A 23703-nucleotide genomic window follows, 5' to 3' on the forward strand; every position below is an offset into this window, starting at 1 on the left:
ATAATGTCAGTCTTTTTCTGTGATGTGACTGTACAGATGCATGTGTTTGTGTGTGTTTTTGGCTGTAGGCGAGCAGGCAGAAGAGTTCCCCTGTGGCCTGGAGGCTCCAGCGCGGACCTGTTCAAACGGCACCGCCTGTAAGGAATACTGGATCGGACCCAACTTTGGCATCACCAACTTTGACAACATCCTCTTCGCTGTTCTCACTGTTTTCCAGTGCATCACCATGGAGGGATGGGTGGATATCCTCTACAATGTAAGTCCACCTACTGTACTGGAAACATCTGTAGTTGTAAAGGCACCATGTCTGTCGGTAGCTGGGGTTCACTGACAGCCCCTCCCCCTGGTTTTAGAAACATTTGCCACTTTATGTTGTATTTCATATTTCCTATAACCGTTGTTGGAGGAAACAACTGAGATGTGGTGATTCTAGTGTAGCATATCTACAGTAATTAATATAATTAACTTAATATCTGTTGAGCAAATGTACTGTAGCTGCATCAATTCTGAGAAGAAGCTCCAGTGCAGCCAGAGGTCAGCAAACAGGCTGAATCTAACAGATGTGGCTCTGAAAGTGTAGGTACAGTAAGCTCGTGTTCATCCCCAGCAGTGTTATGGAGGATGCACAAGCTGTCCAAGGTTAATAGGCTGACATTACTCTGTTAATGCATCAAAAAAAGAAACATCAGATGATTTGCTGCCTTTTCATCTGCACTAGTTAACAACAGCAAGGCAGAAAACATAATTAACACACTGTGCAGCTCAGAGGCAACTCACAGCTACCAGCAACTTTTAAGGTGGAATAATTTGCTGTGAATAAATTATTACATGTCAATGTGACAACTTTGATCATGCCATCTGTTTTCATTAGTTCTCTTGGATGACATAGGCACTAGTGACGATGGGATGTTCAGGTGCTTAAAAACACGTTTATTTCTATAATTTTAATTTGATCATGTAACAAACAAATGCGGTGGGAAAAAAAGGTTGATGTTGTGTGTTACAGCTCTACACCTACGAGTGCAAATTAATGTAAAGACAACATTTCTGCTACCTCTTCACACGTGGGCTGACTTTTATTGTAAGTTTGTCAATAAAGTCAGGCCTGCTCATTTGCAGCATTTGTCTCAGGGAGTCAATGTTTAGTATTTCATCAGACCTACTGAGAACTAGGAAACTTTTCATCAGCATCAAAATGAAAATGAAATTACTGAGGTTAATTTGACTCACACTAGGTTGTTTAGTCTCCAGGGCGAGTGATGTGAGTTTGTCATGCGTCAGAAACTAGTCACGGTGTTGCTATGTAGATTTTTTTTAGGGATGCACGATAACATTTTTTTGAAACCGATACCGATAACCGATAACTTTCTGCTTCCGAAGGCCGATACCGATAACCGATAACATAGGCTACTTGGAGATAAAAAAAAAAAAGACTAGTGAGGACCTAACATATATCATGACATCAATACTATAAACAAACCAAAAACAGTTTTGACTCTTTAAATGAAGATATTCTATTAACAAGCCTTTCAAACATTCTGCTAAAAGATCTCAGACAAAACTATTTGATATCTCAAATGAACATCTATTTAAATAAGCTGCATTACTTATTGATATAAAAAATAAAACACTCTAGAACTGATGCAAATACTTTGCATTATTTTATTTATTTATTTTACTCATTTAAAATAAATACAAAGTGGGAAAAGTGCATCCCACAAGATAAAAAAGCCTGGCTGGTTCCATACAAATGAATAACTTTTCAGAGAGGGGGAGAGACAGACAGACAGACAGACAGACAGAGTGTCTGTGTGAGGGGGCGTGGGGCCGTGTGTGTGTGTGTGTGGGGGGGTGTGTGTGTGTGTGTGGTTGAGGGGGAGAGAGAGGGAGAGTGTCTGTGTGTTTGTGTCCCGGTGGCTTCTTACAGTTAGCTTTATGTTGCTAGCGTCGTTAGCAGCGTCCTCGTAGCTTTGAAAACTCCGTCGGAGCGACGGTCATGTTTCAGGTGACTGACCAGGTTTGCTCGCACTATTTTCCCTCCTCGTGGAGCTTCCTTGGAACATTTATTACAGATATCCAGCGAGCTGTCTTCTTTATTACCGTCCCACATTAGCGCCGTCATGTTGTGTTTACAAACCCAGTACGCACATTGTGCTGCGTTCAGGTGTTGACGGAAGTTCCCAGTTCCCGTTTTGCGAGCCGTTCTTCAGACCTTTTTATGTTCATATTTCTATGGTTTATGTGTAATAAGGGTAATTGGGATAAGTCAAGTCAAGTCGGCAACTACCAAAATTATGACCGAGTTGAGGAGTTGTTTTCTGAAATGAGGGACTATTCTGATTTCAGTCAGAAAGTTGTTTTTCCGATTATAGGGAGGCCACCTGAACGCAGCATTCACTGCAGGCCGCAGGTCTCATGTTGGAGTGAGAGCAGAGCGCTCTGAGTGAGAGCGCTTGGTAAAAAAAAAACGACCCATACCGCAGTGCTGACAAAAAATATATAATAAATCTTATCGGGCCGATAAGTTATGATATCGGATTTATCGAAATGACGTCATAATTTCCTGATATCGGGCCGATAATTATCGGACCGATAACTATCGTGCATCCCTAATTTTTTTTTTGGTTTCTAAAACCTTTGAACACCAAACTTCGCAGGTATTGCACATACGCACCAAAATAGATTAGAAATATCTAGTACACTAGTCCAATGTCCAAAGATCAACTGTCACATAAAGAAATACCACATCCATCCCTCCACATTTACTGTATAATGGCCACCACTTCAGCGCGATCTCTTGCAATTTGTGAAATCACAGAAACTTTCCCCATTTATTATTGATTTTTCAACTTCATGTATCATCCATCTACCTACCTATCTGGCTATATGATATTCTTTCAAAAGCTGCCACCTTATCCAGTTGTGAAATCAACTCCTGAAATTGTGGCTTGGATGTACTGTAGCTTCCCAGTGTCTCATTATTATCTCTTTGTCAATCATGATGCTTGTCTGAACCCAATTAGCTAGAGGTTTTACTTTATGCTCGATGGATTCAGGCAGGTTTTCAGAGTGTATATATAGCTCCAGACAGAGTTGATTATCTTTCCCCGCTATTTCTGTGAAGAAAAAGCTTTTGGTTACAAAAATGTCTCAGTAAGTTATATTCTTAGCCGGTGTGACCAGGGCAGGGAGTTTTATAAATACTTAAACACACAGTCTGTATATTCAGCCTCTACTGTAGGTGTCTTCAATCAAAACAATAACAAAATACTAAAATCCTTTGTCTGGTTCAATTATGAAGTTAAAAGTGGCCAAGTAGTAAAAAAGGTCTGTGGCTGAAAGTAAGATAAAAATCAATGTTGAGCTTCTGTCAGACGAACACAACACTGACACATGAAGTACATGATATGATGTCATTGACAGGCGACCCGTTTTTTTTACATTGACGTGCTGAGGTTTCAGATTGATACACAGTAAAACTAAGTGAGTTAAGTGAGTCTGTTGTGTCGTCAGCAGACCAGTTGGCTTTTGCTCAGATAATCTCTGTAACCCATTCACCCCACATACTCCAACGGGGTGGTATTTGTGCTCCCTGCTCAATATTTTATCATAGGCTATGATGGTCTGGTTGCCAGGGTAGATTCTGTTTTGCCTGCAGTGAGGATGCTTGTGTGTCACTTCGCACTGTGCTGTGGTGTTTGCTCACATGATTCCTGAGACGAAGCCTCTCCAAAAGAGTTGGCTAATTAAAAAGGTTTAGAGATGGAGGAGGTGGCGGCTAATATTCAATTCAACCCAGTATGCAGGAATGTTCATTTAATAAATACTAATTGGAGGACAAAGTAAAACAAGAAATCAACGAGGTGAGGTGAACTCTTGTGTGGACACACAACCTATGGTCAAGGCCTGATTTTATAACTGGGACATCATTTTTACAAAATTGCCAAAAACATAAATGAAAGACTAGATCTGTGATTTCAGCAGCAGCACACACACATTCAGGTGACCCACCATGACCTGAGACAGAGAGTCAGAGACCTGAGAGTCTTTTTCTCACACAACCTACAGCCTTGTTCTGGTCCCACAATAATTTTGTACTAATTTACTGTAACTCTAACAGGCTTTTATCAGAGGTAGGTCTTTATGTTTAACCCCCTCTGATATGTAGAGTTCATCATAGTCATTAGTATGAAGCCTTGTGACTGATGACTTCTCTCTCTCTCTATCTCTTCTGTTCGTTCGGCTCAGTGCGTCTTGCTGTATGTTTAGTTCTTCCTCTCCCTCCTATAGTAATAATGATACATGTATTGAAAGTAGTTTATTTGTTGAAATGGACACAAGGCTCAGTGTATTGTACAGTAAGTGCTCCTCCTCTTCCCTGTAGCTACTGAAACTAGAGTTACTATCATCAGTCAATCAGTGACATTCGGGATAATATAAGCCTTTTGAAAAACACAGTTAACGTGCAAATGAATAATACAGCAAGGCAGCACACAGATAATGAGATCATTTAAATAATTTTGGCAAATTATTTTGAGCTGTCTCTTCATGTATGGCACATACAGTCATTCATGTGTATTAATAAAGAACATAGTGTAGGTTTTGGGTGTTCTGGTTTGGTTGTCTCACTGTACTGTATCAGTATGAGTGCTAATCATCTAGCTAATTACACAAGTCTTGTTCAGCAAACAATGATTTAAGATAGTGGAATTAACAAAGGTCTTTACTGGTTATATCCAAGTAACAGACTCTAAGGAAATCATTGTGAATGAATGATTTATATTTACTGCAGGAATGATCCTAGCTTCACTTTTTAATAATCCTTATTAACATCTTCTCTTCCACCATCTTCACTAAGATATAAAGGGTTTTCCTCCATCATCGGCCACTGTCATCATTCACATGATGAATAATCCCCATTAGGCCGAGGCGTTAATCCAGAATTAGTCCATATGGGGTCTAAGGGTTGGAGGTTAAATTCACTTCTTCATCCATCATTAGCCAGCTCTGTTTCCTGTCCTCTGGCTCACTGACAGAGTTGCATTGTGTTCTGACTGTGGGCCCACTTGCGCTGCTGTTTTGGCTGAATATGATGGTGGATTCTCTGATTGAATTGTCAAGTCAGGAGTGAAGGAGTGAAGGCTGTCTCATCCCCTAACACTGAGGGACCCGTCTGTGTCCTCTTTATCAAAGTGGCCATCCATCATGGCTGTACAGGGTCTCATCTATCTCTGACAAAGCTGTGACTGTCTGATGGGGATGGAGGGCAAAACGCAGACTGTTAATTTCTCATTAGGAGACCCCCAAGAGCTCTGAGCCATAAACTCTGGATTCTGACAGGTGCTGTCATCTGTTAGTGCTTTGCACGACCTCTGTCTACAAAACCTTCAAAACTGTACCCAAACCAAAATAAGAATAAAATAGGGTAAAAGCTTCACATGCCTTTAGCTGGAAGTTGATGGAAAATATTGTGTTTTAGGGTTTCCTAGAAGAAGTCCCCAAGGAGAGAGCACTGGTGGCTTCACCAAGCTTTAGGGTCAGTTGTGGGAGTCCCCTCCGGCAAAGCGATGGCCACTCACCTGTAAACAACGGGGACTTTCAGATGCTATCACATTGAGCTCAGGGGAGCAGGATGTTCACAAGCTAAAGGACAACAACAACAAAATACAGTGTGGACCATTCACTGCTACTCGTCCTCTGCTGCTGTTTCAACCGTAGCAGTGATACAGTGATTTTTCTGTTAGAAAATTACCCCTAAAAGATATACCTCGCTAAAATATTTGCAATCTCAGTGTTGTGTGTACTTATTGTGCCCGAGTTAGTGCTGAATGAGAATAATCAACTTTTATTATTGTAAATCTGGACACATTTCAGTTTCCAGACTTGCACAGACTGCAATCTTTGGCTCAGGCGCCTTGCAGCTAGAATTCACATGGAAAATGCCCAGTGTGTAGGTGTTTGTTTGCATTTCATCAGCGGTGTTGTAAAAGCTGAAGCGGGCCCAGATTTTCAACTTGAGAGACTGTGTTTTTTTCCCACCGTTTATGCCGTCTGCCAAATTCCCCCCAAGTTTACCTTCATTTGAAACTCCACCATGAGGAGTCATGAAGTAGAAGGAGATTAGAAAACCTACAACAATATTTTAGGAAAATCAGCAAAGTATCACAAGAGTAAATGATGCAACGTACTGTATCTCTGTAGCAATATTTTATCCCACCCCTCCCTACAAACTACCCCTGTCTGTCTAACAATACTTTGAAAAGGGTCAAATATAAAGATATAGGGGCTGCAGCTTTCAGTGCATGTGGTCTATGAAGGTGTGACTCCTTGTGCCCATCTGACCAGTTAGCACAGTCCTATTTGCTATTTGAACATACTGTATGTGTCAGGTTATGACAAGTCTTCGTCCAAAGCTAAACACACAGCTCGTTCTGTGTCTGTCTGAGTTAGTAGCTGTTATTTCGGTCTTCAGCTCCTCAGGCCGTCTGGGTGTGGTATTTCTCGTGAATTGAAGGCTGTCTTCAGGATAACACATTTAGGGGTAGAACATGGATACTAATGGCTTCACTATTGCCTACTGTGCTCTCTCTCTCTTTCTCTCTCTCTCTCTCTCTCTGTTCCTTTAGCCACGCTCTGAGCCAGTATCACCCCAACACTGGCTAATGCACTAACAAACCCAGCCCACTGCATGCATTTCCAGCTCACAGCTACATTATGACAGATGACTCTGCCCAGAGCACTGGCACTGGCAGCAGTTCAACATGTATTTGGTGGTGATACAGCCTTCCCACCTCCACTGCTCCCCGCTCTATGTAGACTAATCATTAGAAAGGCAAAAGTGATACTCTGATCTACTGTAATTGCTGGATGCTGTTATAAATAAGCTGTCTTGGGTAGACTAGTGTTTGTATTTCTATTACAAAACAAATTTGTTGTAGCTTCAAAATAGTCAGATAAGCAACACAGGAGGAAGCAAAACATTATAATATTTAGTACAGTAACAGATAACATTGTGAATGTCCCTTCCCTTGTATTTCTGTAAGATACAATACATTTCATGTAAAAACTGTCGATGCACCTCTGGCAGGAAGCTGTGTAATTGTTGTGTCTGCAGTCACTCTGCTCTAATCTCCTCTGTGGTGCTAAGTGGGAGTATGGCAGCAGTTGGCAGCAGATTTAATTAAAACAGCCCTGTTTACTGTATTTTGTTCCACTGTGCTTTATGGTGATTTCAAATGTTTCTTTGTAAAGTCTGATAATAGTTTTTCTTCAGTCATAAAAAGAGATTTTACAATATTTAAATGTTTAAGAAACACTGTTTTTTTTAACAGCACAAGCTGAAAATCACACACCCTGATAGTGTTGTGACCTTATTTATGCATAAAGGCTGAACTATGTCCTTAGCTCAAATAGTCAGAGAGTAATTATGTACATTTAGTTACACTTAATTTTATTTTAAATGTATTCTGTGTTGAGGGTTATTTTTGACAAATATTGTACTTGACTACCTTTATGAAGTACTCATACTTTAAAGCAGTTTTAGCACTTTTAGTAGATGAATCAATTTACTTTTATTCTGAAAATGTGATAGACAACTCACTGTGTTTGTCCATTGTCATGACAACTTTGTAAGGTTTTGTTAATGTGTGCAGGAGATAGACACAGCTGTGCAGATTGCCAGTTCATATCCTTATATGTCTTTTAAACGAGCCATTACAATTGGTTTCAGCCAGTAATTGCTTCAGCACACGGTTTTTAGCAGTAGTGTGACTGTGAGCACCAGGTGTAAGAAGGTCTGCAAACATGAATACAGCAGAAAGGCCCCAGGCAGGGTGGAGGTCACAATGGAGAACATGAGCCTTGGATTGTGGCTTGTTGCTGTTTCAAAAGCAAATCATATACACAAACTAATGCACCGCTCCAGCACACCACCAACACTCAATTTACAGAACAGACAGAATAAAATAAGGAGTGGCTGCATTATAGCAGTCAGATGGAAAGTCAAATACTGTACAGCTCAGTGCTTCTCTGATGATGAGTCTTGAGAGTTGAGGATGCAGTCATGAGACCGATCAGGCTGTAACGTCTGTGTGTATGTGGGTATCTATGTCTACATCTCTGCTTGTACTGCTGAAGCGTTGGCTAGGTTTCTAGTGTGGGATGAACTCAGCCAACCTGCATAGAGAACTGAACTCAACCTCAGCCAGGCCCTCTGCTGTATCTACCTACTGTAGGTGTAGGTAGGTCAGTAGTACCATTTATGAGCAATTGCTTTTTTGCTGGTATTTGTCAATATCGTCAGGAGATATGTCAGTCTCATCATCTCCACACACACAATGTCTGAAACAGTAAACATCAGGGACCAATGTAATTACATGTTTGTGAGTTGTTAAATAACACGAGCATCTTCCTCCTCTGTCTTGACCAGCTGATTCATGTTGTCTGGAATGTTACAAAATACTGAGAGACAGACTAACACATGGCCATCTAATGCAGTGGTTCTCAAAGTGGGGTCCAGGGACCCCCAGGGTCCTTCAGAGGGTTCAAGTCCCCAACTTTTTCTTGAAATTTTACCACTTTTTTTTGTTTTATTTTTAAGAAATGTTACCAGTTTCTTCTAGAATTTTTAAAAAACTTTTTTCGGGAGAAATGTTACCACTTTTTTCTAGAATTGGTTTTGAGAATTTTTTTTTTTTTTTTTTTTTTTTTTACCACATTTTTCTAGAAATGTATTAACTTTTCTTTCTTTTCTTTTTTAAAGAATGTTTACCACTCTTTTCTAGAAAATTTTCTTTTCTTTTTTTTTGGGATTTGTTCCACTTTTTTCTAGAAATGTTTAAACCTTTTTGGAGAAATTGTACCACTTTTTTCCAGAAATTTCTCTAAAATATTTCCAAAATTTCACACCATTGACATCACATACATTAACTCAAAGTCTCAGAACAAATAATTGTGGTGTTTGCTTCAAAATGTTGTCCAATGGGGGTCCGTAGTGTAATTTGTGTCAATTTATGGGTCCTTGATGTAAAAAAGTTTCAGAACCACTGATCTAATGAACAATAAGACAAATTCTGATAAATGCCAACTTCATGCTTTAACTGCAAAAGGTTAACAATATTAATAGTCATGTTTTTTATCTCTATTTTCTTATGTGTTTAGGCGAATGATGCATCTGGAAACACATGGAACTGGCTGTACTTCATCCCTCTCATCATCATCGGTTCCTTCTTCATGCTCAACCTGGTGCTAGGCGTGCTGTCAGGGTGAGTACATGATTGTGAGGATCACCTGAAGAGGGGTGATCTCAGAGACCTATAAACTTGCAGCATGGTGGAACTTTTATTTCCCCCATCTGACAGGCACAGATCTTATTAGATAACTTTCTTCTCATGGTTTTAAGATGTTAAAGGGGAACTATGAAACTCCGGTCGCTTTTCAGCTGTTTTGCTAACGCTCCTCCCTGGTCATGTGCATTTGTTTTCAATGAAGCCGGCGAGAAAGCAACCCATGGAGTGGGGAATAACGTGATTTATTTACGATGTGTATATTTTTATACAAGAGATTACAGGTTATGGGAAGTGTTTGTGTGGCGGTGCAGCTGAGACGAGAGCTGGGACACTGGGTCAGCAGCACTGATCTTGCATGATTGGTTTTCGGCCATGACGCTACGTGGAAGGCAGAGAGCCTCCATTCTCCCTCGTACAAGTCATTAATTTAATTACTCCGAAGCCGTTAAATTAAGGTTAAAATGTAGCATAGTTAAGGTAAAAATCCTGTATACAGTAGTTTTCTCTTTAACACTTAAATCCTGAAAGTTGTCCAAACTTGAATATTAGTGTTTGGCCTTCCCCTGAGGTTTCCCCACTGACACTTGACCTACCTAAATGTGTGGGAACTTAACATAACTTGAACTGGAACTGGCTTCTGGTATTTGGTCAAACTTTGAAATCACACTTAATTAACTCATGCACTCACTCTAACATGAGTTACATGTGTAACATACAGTAAGAGGTCAACAGAAATTGTGCCTCAGTCTTTTTTTGCCAGACAAAAAATCAAAGTTACCCCTGGTTTAAAGCTGTTTGAGGTAGCAGTTGGTCAAAATACGGTACAAGACAATATTAAAATGACAGAAATTGTTCTTACAATGTATTTCAAAAGCAGCCTCCCAACATTGATTACTACCAATAACCTTCACCAGCCAGAGAGCCTTCTGATCAGTCAAACATTGCTGTTCTTGAAATTTTCACCATAAAAAGATCAAGCAATTTCACAGTAAGCTTGTTGAGCCTCTTGTAACCGAGTTTATGCTCCCGGTTAGTTCTCTGTCAGAGAGGCAGACAACGCCAATGGTTGACTGTTCCCTAAGCTTCACCCCCCATTGCTAATGCATATGAAGCTTTTAGCTCTCCCACAGCATATACTGTACTGTAAGCAGTTTACAACAATTCTAGTATCTGTCTCCCACACAGTGGGTACAGTGGGTACTACAGAGTGAATGTGCTTGTTGTGTGGGCCTGCTTTTTTTTTTTTTTTTTTTTTACCTGAATCAGAAACAAATGCAGTTCATCTGTTGCAGCCTGCTGCAAGACATGGAGAAACTCAAAGTTTAACAGGCCTGCCATGTCTACCTTGGTTGCTAAGCTATTATTGAACTGTCAGTATGTGATACATAGTACTATAAGTGTAAGTATCGTGAGGAAAATCTTGAATATCAACATACAGACAGCTAACATACATAGATGTTCTCCTTGTCTGGACTGTCTGGAACTACTTTACATATTTGGACAAATTCCACATCTCCAGCAGCTTCCATGTAATAATCATGAGGGTTTATTAAAACATCAATTCACACGATTGTACAAGTCTGCTCCACCAAGAACAGACAGTGCAGAGCATGTTGGTGTAATTCTGTGGAACAAACCCTCCCTTTTTATAAAGTTGTCAGGGTGTTATTACCTTTGAAAAGAGCATCATGGAAGTGTTTTTATTGCCTCTTGTAAAATTGCTTTGCAGTTATTATCATCTCTCTTCAGCACCAACAGTGAGTGAGTGAGTGAGTGAGTGAGTGAGTGAGTGAGTGAGTGAGTGAGTGAGTGAGTGAGTGAGTGAGTGAGTGAGTGAGTGAGTGAGTGAGTGAGTGAGTGAGTGGCCTATTAACCATTGCTCATTCAAAATAAATTGGCAGAAACACTATCAGAAGAAGACGCGGAAGACACTGTTACAAATTGCAACACTAAGCAGATATAAAGCCACATATTTCCCCCAGGAACTGTTAGAAACAAAACATAGGTAAAGTGTACAATATGCTGTTCTCAGTAAAATCTGATATAAAGTCAACCATTTGTTAAAAACAACAAAAAACTATCCTGTCAATTTCAAGTTGATAGCTTCTACCACAACTGCTGAGTCTTTGCATTTTTTATTAGTTATATAGTTATATAGTTATATAAATATACAGTATAGTTATATAAATATACAGTTATATAAATATACAGTAAGTCTATGTGTGTTTGTGTGAACTGTTCTTCCTTTTTTTCTTCATCTATTTTATCTCATTCAGACTGTCAGGTGGATAGATGAGGACAGAGTTTATTCATGTTCACTCTCCTGTTGCTTAAGGCCATTACTGTTTGAAAGAAACCTCAGTACTCCATGTTCCATCTGGCTTCTCTGCCTTTACTGATCAAGCAACTGTAAATCTTTTTTGAAATCAGACTTACTGTTTCTGTACTGTTACTGTTACTATAAGTTTTAAATTGTTGAATGATAATGCATCTCAACTTTTTCTGGGTAGCTTTATGGCAATTAACTGGCTGCCACTGGGAGTGGAGTTTGACTAAATTGAATAAACTGCGAAGCCAGCTCGGCAGAGCCATTGATGTCACCGTCAGGAAAATTATGGACATTAATATGACTGCAGAGTTTTTTTTTCTTCTTCTCTCTTTTCTTAAGTCGACACATGTAAACTAGTGTGTTCGGCTTTCAAAGTTCTTGTTTCATTATTTGCTACTACCACCAAGACAGGACACTTTACCTTAGCTATTATATATTTTTTACCTTCGATAAACAGCTTCGGAGTAAATGACTTATTATGAGGGAGAATGGAGGCTCTCTGCCTTCCATGTAGTGTCTTTTGGCCGAAAACCAACCTGGCAAGATCAGGGCCGCGACCCGGTGTCCCAGCTCTTGTCTCAGCAGCACCACGACACAAACACACCCCACAACCCGTAATCTCTTGTTTATGACAGTTAAGACTACACAAATATACACACATCGTAACGCGTATAAATAACGTTATCCACCGTTCCATGGGTTGCTTTTTCGCCGACTCTTTTGAAAACAAATGCACCTGACCGGGAGGAGGGTTAGCAAAACAGCAGAAAAGTGACCAGACTTGCAAAGTTACCCTTTAAAGGTGGATTTTTCTTTCTCAAACTGAATCATTTGATGAGATTATTTTAAAGGGCACAGAAAAAAGCAAACCTAAGTGTTTCTGTAATGCTTAAAACCTCTAGCTTGCCATCAGCCACCCTCATTTTCTTATTCACATACTGTGCATCCATCCTGTACTGTAGGTAGAAATTAAAGCCTTGACTAAAGCGTTAGAGGGCAGGTAGCCTTTTGCTACCCCCTTTGCGGTTCGGTTGTATTATCCTCCCTGTTTCCTGCTTTCTCCACAGAAGATGTCAAATGGCCTTACAGTTGCTTTGGAGGTGGAAGGTCACTGATGCTGTCTGGCAGGGCCATGCGGGGGCCATGTCACTGTTTAAAGGCCACGATCTGAGCTTCAGAGCAGGCATGAGAGCAGATACATGCAGGGTTGAGAGGCTGCAGAGCCCCAGGGGCCATTCACTCAGCTTTTATTCCATCAGTGTGGACGGTGTGGGATGAGATGTGGGTGTGATCAAAGTTTAAGCCACAATCGCTTATTCTACAAAACTGCCCTCACACATGAAGCTTATCTAACTTCTATGTGTCTTCCTCGTGTCAGATAAAAACGCAACTCCAATTTACAAAACAGTATACAACCCACTTCACATAATTGCTTGTTCTGGAGGTTTCCAGAGTTATTGCATTGTGTGGGATCATGGGAGATTTTGTCTTCATCACCATTACTGTAACCTCTTCCCAGTTTGGAGATCCTTCAGTGTCAGTGGTTCAGGAAATCAAACAGACCTTGTGATTAAAACTGAAGTAAAGTTTCACATATTAAGTCAGTGTCTCACCAATTCTGTGAAGAGGACAGAGATGTCAGGGAAGACTTAGATTGTTTTTAACCTTTGCTCTAATTGTTTCTGTGATAATGCATGAAGCAGACATTTATCAGGTTTTTTTTTTTTACCAGCAGCTGAATTATCCACGGAGCCGAGTAGAAAATGTTTGTTTTAAAGGGATAGTTCAACATTTTTGAAAATTGGCCCATCGCCATGATCCCCCTAGTAATAGCAGTAGGTTCGTTACCTTTAATTGTTGGTCCAAGCTGCTTTTAGATCGGGGGAGAAGAATACCGAGCGGCGCAGCTACACTACGGAGGCTAATGGAATTTCTTGGTTTTGCTCATCAAACTCAGCAAATACACAACCAAAAAACTCAAAAACGCTGTGGTGGACAAGTTGTGACCTGCACATTCACCACGCTATGAGATAATAGCGGAAAGTTGCGAGATGGAGTTGTTTTAGAGGCAAAGTCGGACTTTACACTCTAGACGGCTGCTCGGCGGAGTGATTTCAAAAGCGCCTGTTTACTGCAGATACGTCCGTATACTACAGCACTGGCTGAGGTGCGCACACTGTGTCCCTCCGACCAGTGGTTCACTGAAGAAAGTAGTTCCGAGTATTTGCTTCACTTCTCTTAACTTTCCGCTATTATCTCATAGCGTGGTAAATGTGCAGGTCACAACTTGTCCACCACAGCGTTTTTGAGTTTTTTGGTTGTGTATTTGCTGAGTTTGATGAGCAAAACCAAGAAATTCCATTAGCCTCCGTAGTGTAGCTGCGCCGCTCGGTATTCTTCTCCCCCGATCTAAAAGCAGCTTGGACCAACAATTAAAGGTAACGAACCTACTGCTATTACTAGGGGGATCATGGCGATGGGCCAATTTTCAAAAATGTTGAACTATCCCTTTAAGATAGAATTCAACAGTTCCGGTTCCAACATTTAACTTGAAAATATATCAAAGACTAAAACAATAAATAAAAACTAATATTGGAAAAATATCCTTGCAGTCTACTCACTAAAAAGCCATTTTCATTGCTTAAACTATGAGCCATGTTTTCCTGCTGGTTGTTAGGTGCCACTGGTCAGCACAGGTGTCATCGATTATTACCATGGTAACCTTGGTCTTTTAGGCCTGAGGACTAACGTATTTTGCTTAAAATGAACGAGTCACTCTGTAGTCTTGACAAAACAGTCTGGCGTGTCTTTGACTGATTTGTGAGCAGCATGAAGACGAGACCAGCACTAGTCTGACAACACCATATTGAGACACTGTTGTTACATACTGCACATACAAATACATCCAATGAGCACAAACATACAGATTCAATTCATTTCATTTTCTCCAGAAAGAGACTGATAGGTTAAAATATGTAGAAATACATTCAGTACTGTATAATATCCTGCATGGCTGTTATCAAACACAAGCCTTCAAATGCACAGAATATCAAATATATAATATATATCAACAGAGTTTATGCAAATACACTCTCACACTGTGCACTCAACCAGCACACATGGATGCACTGCTCACACATTACACAGAGAGAGACATGCAGCCACAGAATAAGATGTAGACACACTGGCAGCACATATACAAACAGAAACACCCTAAGGAAGGCAGGCAGGCAGCCACTGCAATGCAGAATAGAGCTTCCCTCTCTGCTGTGTCGGAGACACACCAATCACTGAGGGGTGGGGGTGGACTGGAGATCCCCTGCTCTGTTATTTCAATAGTCTGCCCTCCTCGTCTCTTACTCTCTCTCTCCCTCCCTGTCTCTCCGTCCCTCCTTTTCTGCCTCGTTTCTCACATATCTCATTTTCCACTCTCCTCATTTAAACCGCCTTATTGTTATGACATATCTCAACCTGCATGTTGTACAGCAATGCAGAGGTAATGGACATTCTTATCTGTTATAAGAAGCGTGTCGTTTGATACTCTCACAACAGGAATTCATTTGATTGATATTTTTCCCTGTCTATGATACAGTAAGTATCTTTAAAATGTGCCAAAACTGTAACGAATAAGACCCAAATCTTCATTATGTCAAGTCATTATGCAGCCTTCACCATATAGAATTCAATTAAACTAGTTTAAAGACTACTTTCACATAAACATTAATTAACGTTTTTCTTTCTCCTTCTTTTGTGTGCAAGGAAATAACTAAATATAAATAACTAAATAAATATGTTCTCATGTGTTGATGTCCAGGCTGCTGCACATGTGCTTTCTGCTTTGTTTCACACACTCCTTAGTTGAACTGTTTTTCTTAGTGTGTTTTGGACATGGAGGGACAAACATCTATGCTGCCTCGCTGTTTTCAGAATGATTCAAAGTGTTTATGTTTTTTTAAGACACTTTCTAATGGCGTTGTTTTATATAATTTCATTCCAAGTCAAAAAGTAAAGTTTTGAGTCATCTGCAAATCTTTGTTTTTATGAAGTCAAGCTTGACACCAGACTTGTGTCACATGACTGATGGCACTTGATGGATGCTGTTTAGAAAAAAAGACAGAGACAGGAGAGATATGAGCATATTATGTAATTGTGAGACAGCCCTGCTGTTGATGTTGAGTTCTGCTTTTCCACAATATGACAGGACACAGACTCTGTCTTACCTGCTTGGAGTCAGCCTGCTGTATATCTGCCAACCTGCTTCAGGGTCTGTGTTGGCCTGTCACATCAAATAAACATTTCTCTCTCTTTGCGTGTGTGTGGACTCTTTGTGGTTTCTACAGGGAGTTTGCCAAGGAGAGAGAACGAGTGGAGAAGAGGCAAGAATTCCTGAAGCTTCGCAGACAACAGCAAATAGAGAGAGAGTTAACTGGATACCTGGAGTGGATCTGCAAAGCAGGTCAGACACACACACACACACACACACACACACACACACACACACACACACACACACACACACACACACACACACACACACACACACACACACACACACACACACACACACTCGCATACATCCATTAGCTTTACCACTTGACCATGCAGGGCCGGAGGCAAATCCAAGCTGACACAAGGTGAGGGTGGGGTACAACCAGGACAGGTCGCCAGTCTATCACAGACTGACGAGGCTCACTCACTCACGTTCACATCTATGGGTGGAGGGAACCCATGCAGGCACAGGGAGAACATACAAACTCCACCCAGAAAGGCTTTAACAGTTAACATTTTAAAATAAACTAATTATCTGTAATGTGATGTAAACTGCAAAGCTGACATCAAATATGAGCTAACATGTTTAAAATGAAGTGTGGACTTGTATTGCAGAGGAGGTGATGCTGGCTGAAGAAGACAAGAATGCAGAGGAGAAATCTGTAGATGGAGCTTGGTACAAAAGGAAACACAACAACTCTGGTGAGTACTGCTGTGTTTAGAGTCCATCATAACCAGTTTGTTTAAAGAAATCCAACACTGTACAGTTTTAGTGCCATGTTAGAGGCATAATCATGTGTTCTAAATATACCAGAGCTGAATCAGCACACACAGAGAGCTTGTATCTAAAAAGACACAACTATTAGGGTCATATCATTGAGCTTTTTGCTGATGCTGTGACAGCTGCTCTGTTGAGGTGCATTTTGTTTCATCAACATTTCAAATTTTAGTCTTTGTCTGTAGCAGCTGGTGGTCTTTTCCTTTTCCTTTCCCCCTTATTTTTGCATCACTAACTTTTTCAGTACATTACCGTCACAAGCTGTCTTGCATTAGTGCAGCTGTGCTCATAAACATGAACATACAAAAAAACGCAGTATAGTCTTTTTCCGATGTGTGTCTGAAACGCTAATTAGCAAGAATATCAATATGGAGAAATATCAACAGTAAATCCACAAATTAAATACACTATTGAGTTACTTGATTTAGCAAATTAAAATCGGCTTGACACAGTTTTGGTTTCATTAGTTAATGAATTGTAGTTCCTGGCTCCTCAAACCACTTCATACTTATATAGTACATACTTAAAATTGATATACTTAATACAATATTTTTAATATTAATAGTTTAATATTAATATTAAAAATACAAAAAAATAATATATTAATATTAATAGTGTTTAATTATTAATAGTATCAAATGATACAACATACTTTAATGTTTAAAGGTTCTGGAAATGAGCATCACTGCCCTTAGATGTTGCACTAGACCTCCAGTATCTCAGAGCAAAACCGAACTCCCCTCATCCCTGTGAATACAAGACACAATAAAAAACTATCAACGGCAACTGTCACAGCTCACAATAATAACAGCTAGCTAGCTACTGATGAAAATTTGCGAGGTAAGGTAAGTGGCAGGATCCATATTGTTAGACTTACGTGTGTGTGTTTGTGTGTGTTTACTCACACGTATTCCCCTGTGTGTTGACGTCTCCTAGGGCAGGATACTGTTCCAGCAGTGTGTGTTTATGGCTTTGATGTACAAACGTGTGTGTAAATGGATGAACGTACTGAGTGGTATACAGTAGAGAAGCGCCGTATATGTGCAGGTCATTTATCATTTACATAGTGGAGAATGATGAGCTGAATTAAAGCAAAAACAATAAAAATAATAGTAAACAGATTAACAATAGTTACGAAAAATAGTTACATCAGTTTTTTGCTTGTGTATTGATCTTTTTCTATATTATATTTGCAGTGCTAAAAAGGACGAAGAAGAGTAAAAATGACCTCATCAACGCAGAGGAAGGCGAAGATCACTTCACTGACATCTCATCTGTTGGTGAGGATGATACCTGACATACAACATTTACCATCTTACTCCAAGTCTCCAAACTTATTACCAAGAGCTAAATGATGACAAAGATTGAACTTGAAAGATAAACACAAAAACATGATTGTAAAGAGACATGATCCTTCCCAAGTCATAATAGTCATAAAAGTCCTATTACAAGTAAAAATTGTGTGCATTTCGCTGTGGACTGAGGCTTCGATACTGTATAGAACCTAGACCAGCTTTATGATTACATGGACAGACCTTTAATAGTAAAGAAATACACTTCACGAGTAAAAGAAATTTAATTTTCATTTCTTTGTGTTCTCAGGCTATATATTGTACATGTCATATCTGTCCAGTGCTCGTGATTCCCAGGCTCTCTGGCCATGTTTCCTATTTCTCTCTTCATTAGCTGTCAAATGAAATCTAATAATCCAATGACATTTTGATAAAAGTCACTGAGAAACACACTGTTTGTCGCAGAGTTTAAAAAGAGAACACTGTTTTTACTGTGATGTGTTGGTATCGGCCTGGAGGTGTTACCGTCAGAGTCAGATGTCTGGATTAAAATAGACGAGGAAATAATTAGCCCACTCGTCTTCCTGTGCCACTAATGAAATTCTAATAGAACCATTTTTCTCCTTCCTCCTTGTGTCCTGTCCCACTTGACATTTGGGCTTGATTTAAGTTACAGAGGGTTTAATATAGTACGGGCTAAATGGGAGCAGAGAGAGGAGACATGAAGACTACGACACTGTGATCTCAAAGAGCCCAGGGCTTCACTGTGGTTACATCACAGTTAGAGCTTGTCACAATATGGAGAATGTACTGAATAAGTAAATTATATCACATTCATTCTTTCAGTCGCACTGTGGCAATGGAACTCACCTCTATAAGAGGTATGCTGGGCCGTAGACTTAAATACGTTGCTCTGGTGTGACATTAGTCGAATCTTGTATTGATGGTAGAACCAAGGCCCAGGTTGAAAGTAACTCCACTCAAACCTAGTCGGGATTTGGTGAGAATACCTCAGTCTTAGGCTTGGTAACTTTATTGCCGTTTTGTATGTTTTGTCCCAACTGCCCCCCCAGGGTCGCCGTTTGCCCGAGCTAGTGTGAAAAGCAAGAACGAGAGCTCGTCTTACTTCAGGAGGAAAGAGAAGAGGATCCGCTTCACCATCCGTCGTCTGGTCAAGTCCCAGAGCTTCTACTGGACTGTGTTGTGCCTGGTTGGGCTCAACACATTGTGTGTGGCCATAGTACACTATGACCAGCCTGAGTGGCTCACCTTTGCCCTATGTGAGCATGAGTAACCCAAACAAATACTGTGTCATTATTTATTAGTATTATTGTATTATACCAGTTGTGCATATTAGCCATTGACCTGGTTCCTGCTGCACAGATAAATCAAAATGAAACAAAGTAATAACTCTTACAAATAAAAAACTTGAACTCATAATCAGTAAAATCCTCTATTCCCCTAAAAGGTTTCACCCACCCCACTTGTTCTGCTACCAGTAATTTATGGTGGATAATGTCAAAGATTGCAATACATCTAAATACCTTTAAATGTCTGATACGGCCTTAGAAGCATTACATTAAAACACATTACTACGGAAGCAGAGACAGGCCCGACTCACAAATATTTTGTTATCTGGATATCTCAAGATACCAAAGATCGTTATCTTAAGATAATGAGATATTGTCAGGAGAAAAAAGTTTTTTTGTTATATCAAGATAACCAGATACTCATCCTGCAATCTGGAGATAACAAAGCTGCTTTCTCCTCATAATTACATACTGTTAATAAGCGATGAGCTGTACCAAGCCAGAATGACCTCATATATCACTTGATAATATCTCATTATCTTATCTTATTTCAAAACAATATTTTCTCTGCTTATACTTCATTATCCCAGGGTCACAAATTGTTTTGTTAATAACAGGATAATAGGCTGTTTTTCACCCGAGATGATGGGGAGTAACATGAGATAACGGGAGTAGGATGTAATGCTAGCCTGTTAGTGTGAGCTGTGAAAGGGAAAAATTCACAAACATGACCTTAGTCATTTAGTTATTTAGTGATATTACAGTGTGATATTTGACATCTGCTTCCTTTTGTTTTCTTCTTTGTCAAATAAAAACATTGCTGTGTTGTCTTAGACATTGATAGGGAAACGACAGAAACACATGAGCAAACACATGTCTCACACGCTCCAACATGGGAGAGTGACAGTGATTATGCCCTAAAGCTACATTGATTTGTGTGTTTTCTTCCTCTACCTGGGCAGACCTGGCTGAGTTTGTATTCCTGGGCCTGTTTCTGGCAGAGATGTTCATGAAAATGTACGGCCTGGGACCCCAGAACTACTTCCACTCCTCATTCAATTGTTTTGACTTTGGGGTGAGTGGCCTCATTCAGCTGGGAGTTCACAGTCACTGATGTTCAAGATTGTTGTTAAGTATTTGAAAAAGAAAACTTCTGTACTGATCCAGCTGTGTTCACAGGTGATTATTGGGAGTATTTTTGAGGTGATCTGGGCCGCCATCAAACCTGGGGCTTCATTTGGGATCAGTGTCCTGCGAGCTCTGAGACTGCTCAGGATCTTCAAAGTCACCAAGTGAGTTATCGGAACCATGTCTGTGTGCTGGGAACTCTTGGTCATGTTGGATATCTAACAGCTTCTCTGTGTGCAGGTACTGGAACTCTTTGAGGAACCTGGTGGTGTCCCTTCTCAACTCCATGAAATCCATCATCAGCCTGTTGTTCCTGCTGTTTCTCTTCATTGTGGTATTTGCTCTGCTGGGCATGCAGCTGTTTGGTGGCCAGTGAGTATTAATGATGACAGTGATCACACTAATGGCTCATATGTAATACGACTCCGGATAAACAAGGATTTAAATGAAACGAGTCATAGTGGAGGAAGCAGACAGCCACTAGGTGAGGTTATTGTGGTTTAGCTTGTTCTGAAATGTCTCCAGAAAAGCTGTGAAAGCTGAACAGACAAAGAGTTTAAAGGGTTAAAGAGGAATAATGGCTAGCGCCCGTCCTGTCAAGATCTTTTTTTTCCTTTTTTTTTTAAGTATATTTTTTTGGCTTTTTGCCTTTATTGGATAGCACATAGTGAGATAGACAGGAAAGGGGGAGGCAGAGAGAGGAGGAACGACATGCAGGAAAGGTCTGCCCAACGCGGGATTCGAACCGGGGACGCCTGCGTTGAGGACTGTAGCCTCTACAGTGCATGGGGCAGCCGCTTTAACCACTGCGCCACGCACCACCCCAAGATCTTTTTGCTCATAGAAATTGTGAGACATTAAGTACACAAGGTAAAAACGGACTATTAAAATGCAACAATGATTAACTGAACGTTTAGAAATATGGACTTATCAAAGTCAAATAAAAAAACAACCAGGATTAGATGAAAATAAAAACATTTTTTGGTAAGCTTGGAAGCAAATGCAGTTTCCCCTTCTTCCTTTCTGGTTGTCTGATAATGAGATCCAGACAGAGGAAATATTCTCATGGATTTAGAGACTGTACAAGACAGATTCTGCTGCCGTTTCCAGCCCCTCACCATTTGCATCCCTAAAATTGGAGGTAGATGTAATTAGGTCCCAGTAGGCAGACAGAAATACAAAATGTCAGCATCTGAGCAAGTCATCCATTAGACAGGATTAAACACTCTGAGATCAGCCAAAAGGTCACAAAGACTAGGCGCTCAGATGACACAATCATAACAGGTATATATTACACTGAAATACTGTGCAGCAGCCTCATGGCGAGGACAGTAAGCTGCTGCGGAGAAGTGAATGTCACCATGTTGTGTGTCGTGGCTTTAGGATTTATTTATTTATTTATTTTCCCTGCAGGTTTAATTTTGAAGATGAGACGCCAACAACAAACTTTGACACATTCCCAGCAGCAATTCTCACAGTCTTCCAGGTAAAGGTCAACTTCGTGATGCTTTTTATCCTGCTCTGCTTGAACCTCTGAACTGGACTCAGAAACCAGGCTGTGTCTCCCCTACAGATCCTAACCGGAGAAGACTGGAATGCAGTCATGTACCACGGGATCGAATCACAGGGGGGCGTTCACGGGGGAATGTTCTCCTCCATTTATTTCATCGTTCTCACTCTCTTCGGAAACTGTATCCTCAATCGATTCAAACAGCCTTACAGCTCTGTGGAGGTTTATCATATATTTGAAGAACAACTGCAATTGTAAATATTGATTATGTGTTTATCAGTCATTTGAGCTTTTCCTGAAACCACAAATGACCAGACACACTCCTCAATGTCTTCTTGGCCATTGCTGTTGATAATCTTGCAAATGCCCAGGAGCTCACAAAGGTGCAGTATTTGATTATGGCTTAATATATCCTGGACTCTCAGGGTTTCTCATATTATGATTTCTATTTAGCTGCTGAACAATGAAAGTGGACTCTTTCCGGTGATTTGGTTCATCCGTCCCATTCTCGTAGATGCAATATCTCAGTAAATCCTTGATGGATTTTCTTCAGATTTGGCACAAACATTCACTAGAACTCAAGGATAGACTGATTAGATTTAGGTGTCAGGGTCAGAGGTGAGTGTAACCCTTGTGACTATTTTGTAAATGCAATTTATCATGAAAATCCAGGGGGAATTTCATCACTTCTGACACACCATGACTTCACAAAACATTTGGTCATAACTTGCATAATAATAATAAGACACAAATAATAACAAAATTTGACTAAAACGTAGGTAGTGACTACATTTTATATCCAAGAGGTCAAGTTTCAATTTCAGTGTGACATCATACTCTGCTCTGAAAAAACACTTCTGGCCATTATTCAATGCTCTAACTCAGGAACGAGAGACTGTGGTCATATTTCCTCCAACTTGACTGATTTGAGGCAGAAAGAACTGTGAGGTAGCGACTCTTGTCCACATTAAAGACCTACCAGTAATGTGTTGGATGAGGCCCACTGAAGTACTGTAAGATTGTAAGACTTTTACTGTGAAACAATAGGTAGCAGAATGTAACTGACCGGCTTTCCAAAACAGGAACAAATGCGTAAAATTAGTGGCTCAAATGATCAGAACAACGGGTAAACGGGTAAAAAGAAAAGACTTGCTGTATGTACTGTTTGTATGTATGTTTTTGCAAATATTGTCTAGGATGAAGAGGAGCAAGAGGAGGCCATCAATAAGAAACTTGCCCTGCAGAAGGCCAAGGAGGTAAAGGAGGTCAGCCCCATGTCAGCCGCAAACATTTCCATCACAGCGTAAGTCAACCTCTTCTAATGATTTTTCCGGCTTTCTGAAATCTCTGCACTTTCACTAACACACAGTCACAGAAGAGACACACAGGGGTTCAGGGGTTTGTTCTACAGCTAACCTACTGCCCACACACTAAAGCCAGTTCATCAGTATGTCTGCAAGGCCAAGGTCATTGTTTTGTCTTAGTTCTTGTCAGTTTAGATTATCATTTTTGTTGTTGTTCATAGCAGTCAACATACAATAAAATGTATCAAACCATAAATGTTTCAGGTAAACTCTCCTTTGCCAACTGTAGAAGAACAGCAACATGATCTGTATACTCTGTATTTTGTAACAAACTATTATTACTGTTATGTGTTTACTGTGAAGGCTCATTTGTGAACATAGAGGTTGTGTAACACAAACATAATGGGTGCTTCTTCCCAGGCATAAATAATCTCATTGGTGGAGTTGAACCTTAAAGAGTTTTTGAGCCTCTTTGGAACTTCTTTTTGGGGTTGAA

The 23703-nt window shown here is 40.2% G+C and overlaps 1 protein-coding gene across 1 annotated transcript in view; it reads left to right on the plus strand.

The window, feature by feature from the left end:
- cacna1ba (calcium channel, voltage-dependent, N type, alpha 1B subunit, a) overlaps positions 1-23703 on the plus strand; it is a gene marked incomplete at both ends in the record, with an annotated part of 86720 nt that overhangs the window by 24414 nt on the left and 38603 nt on the right. Inside the window, 13 exons of the mRNA XM_083978554.1 lie at positions 69-256; positions 9160-9263; positions 15957-16072; positions 16501-16587; positions 17860-17943; positions 19020-19235; positions 20228-20340; positions 20445-20557; positions 20634-20765; positions 21807-21879; positions 21967-22084; positions 22219-22286; positions 23100-23206. Coding sequence (XP_083834680.1) covers positions 69-256; positions 9160-9263; positions 15957-16072; positions 16501-16587; positions 17860-17943; positions 19020-19235; positions 20228-20340; positions 20445-20557; positions 20634-20765; positions 21807-21879; positions 21967-22084; positions 22219-22286; positions 23100-23206 — 1519 coding nt within the window. The remainder of the gene's footprint in view (positions 1-68; positions 257-9159; positions 9264-15956; positions 16073-16500; positions 16588-17859; positions 17944-19019; positions 19236-20227; positions 20341-20444; positions 20558-20633; positions 20766-21806; positions 21880-21966; positions 22085-22218; positions 22287-23099; positions 23207-23703) is intronic.

This window comes from Trachurus trachurus, assembly GCF_905171665.1.
Source record: "Trachurus trachurus genome assembly, chromosome: 9".
Classification (NCBI taxonomy): domain Eukaryota; kingdom Metazoa; phylum Chordata; class Actinopteri; order Carangiformes; family Carangidae; genus Trachurus; species Trachurus trachurus.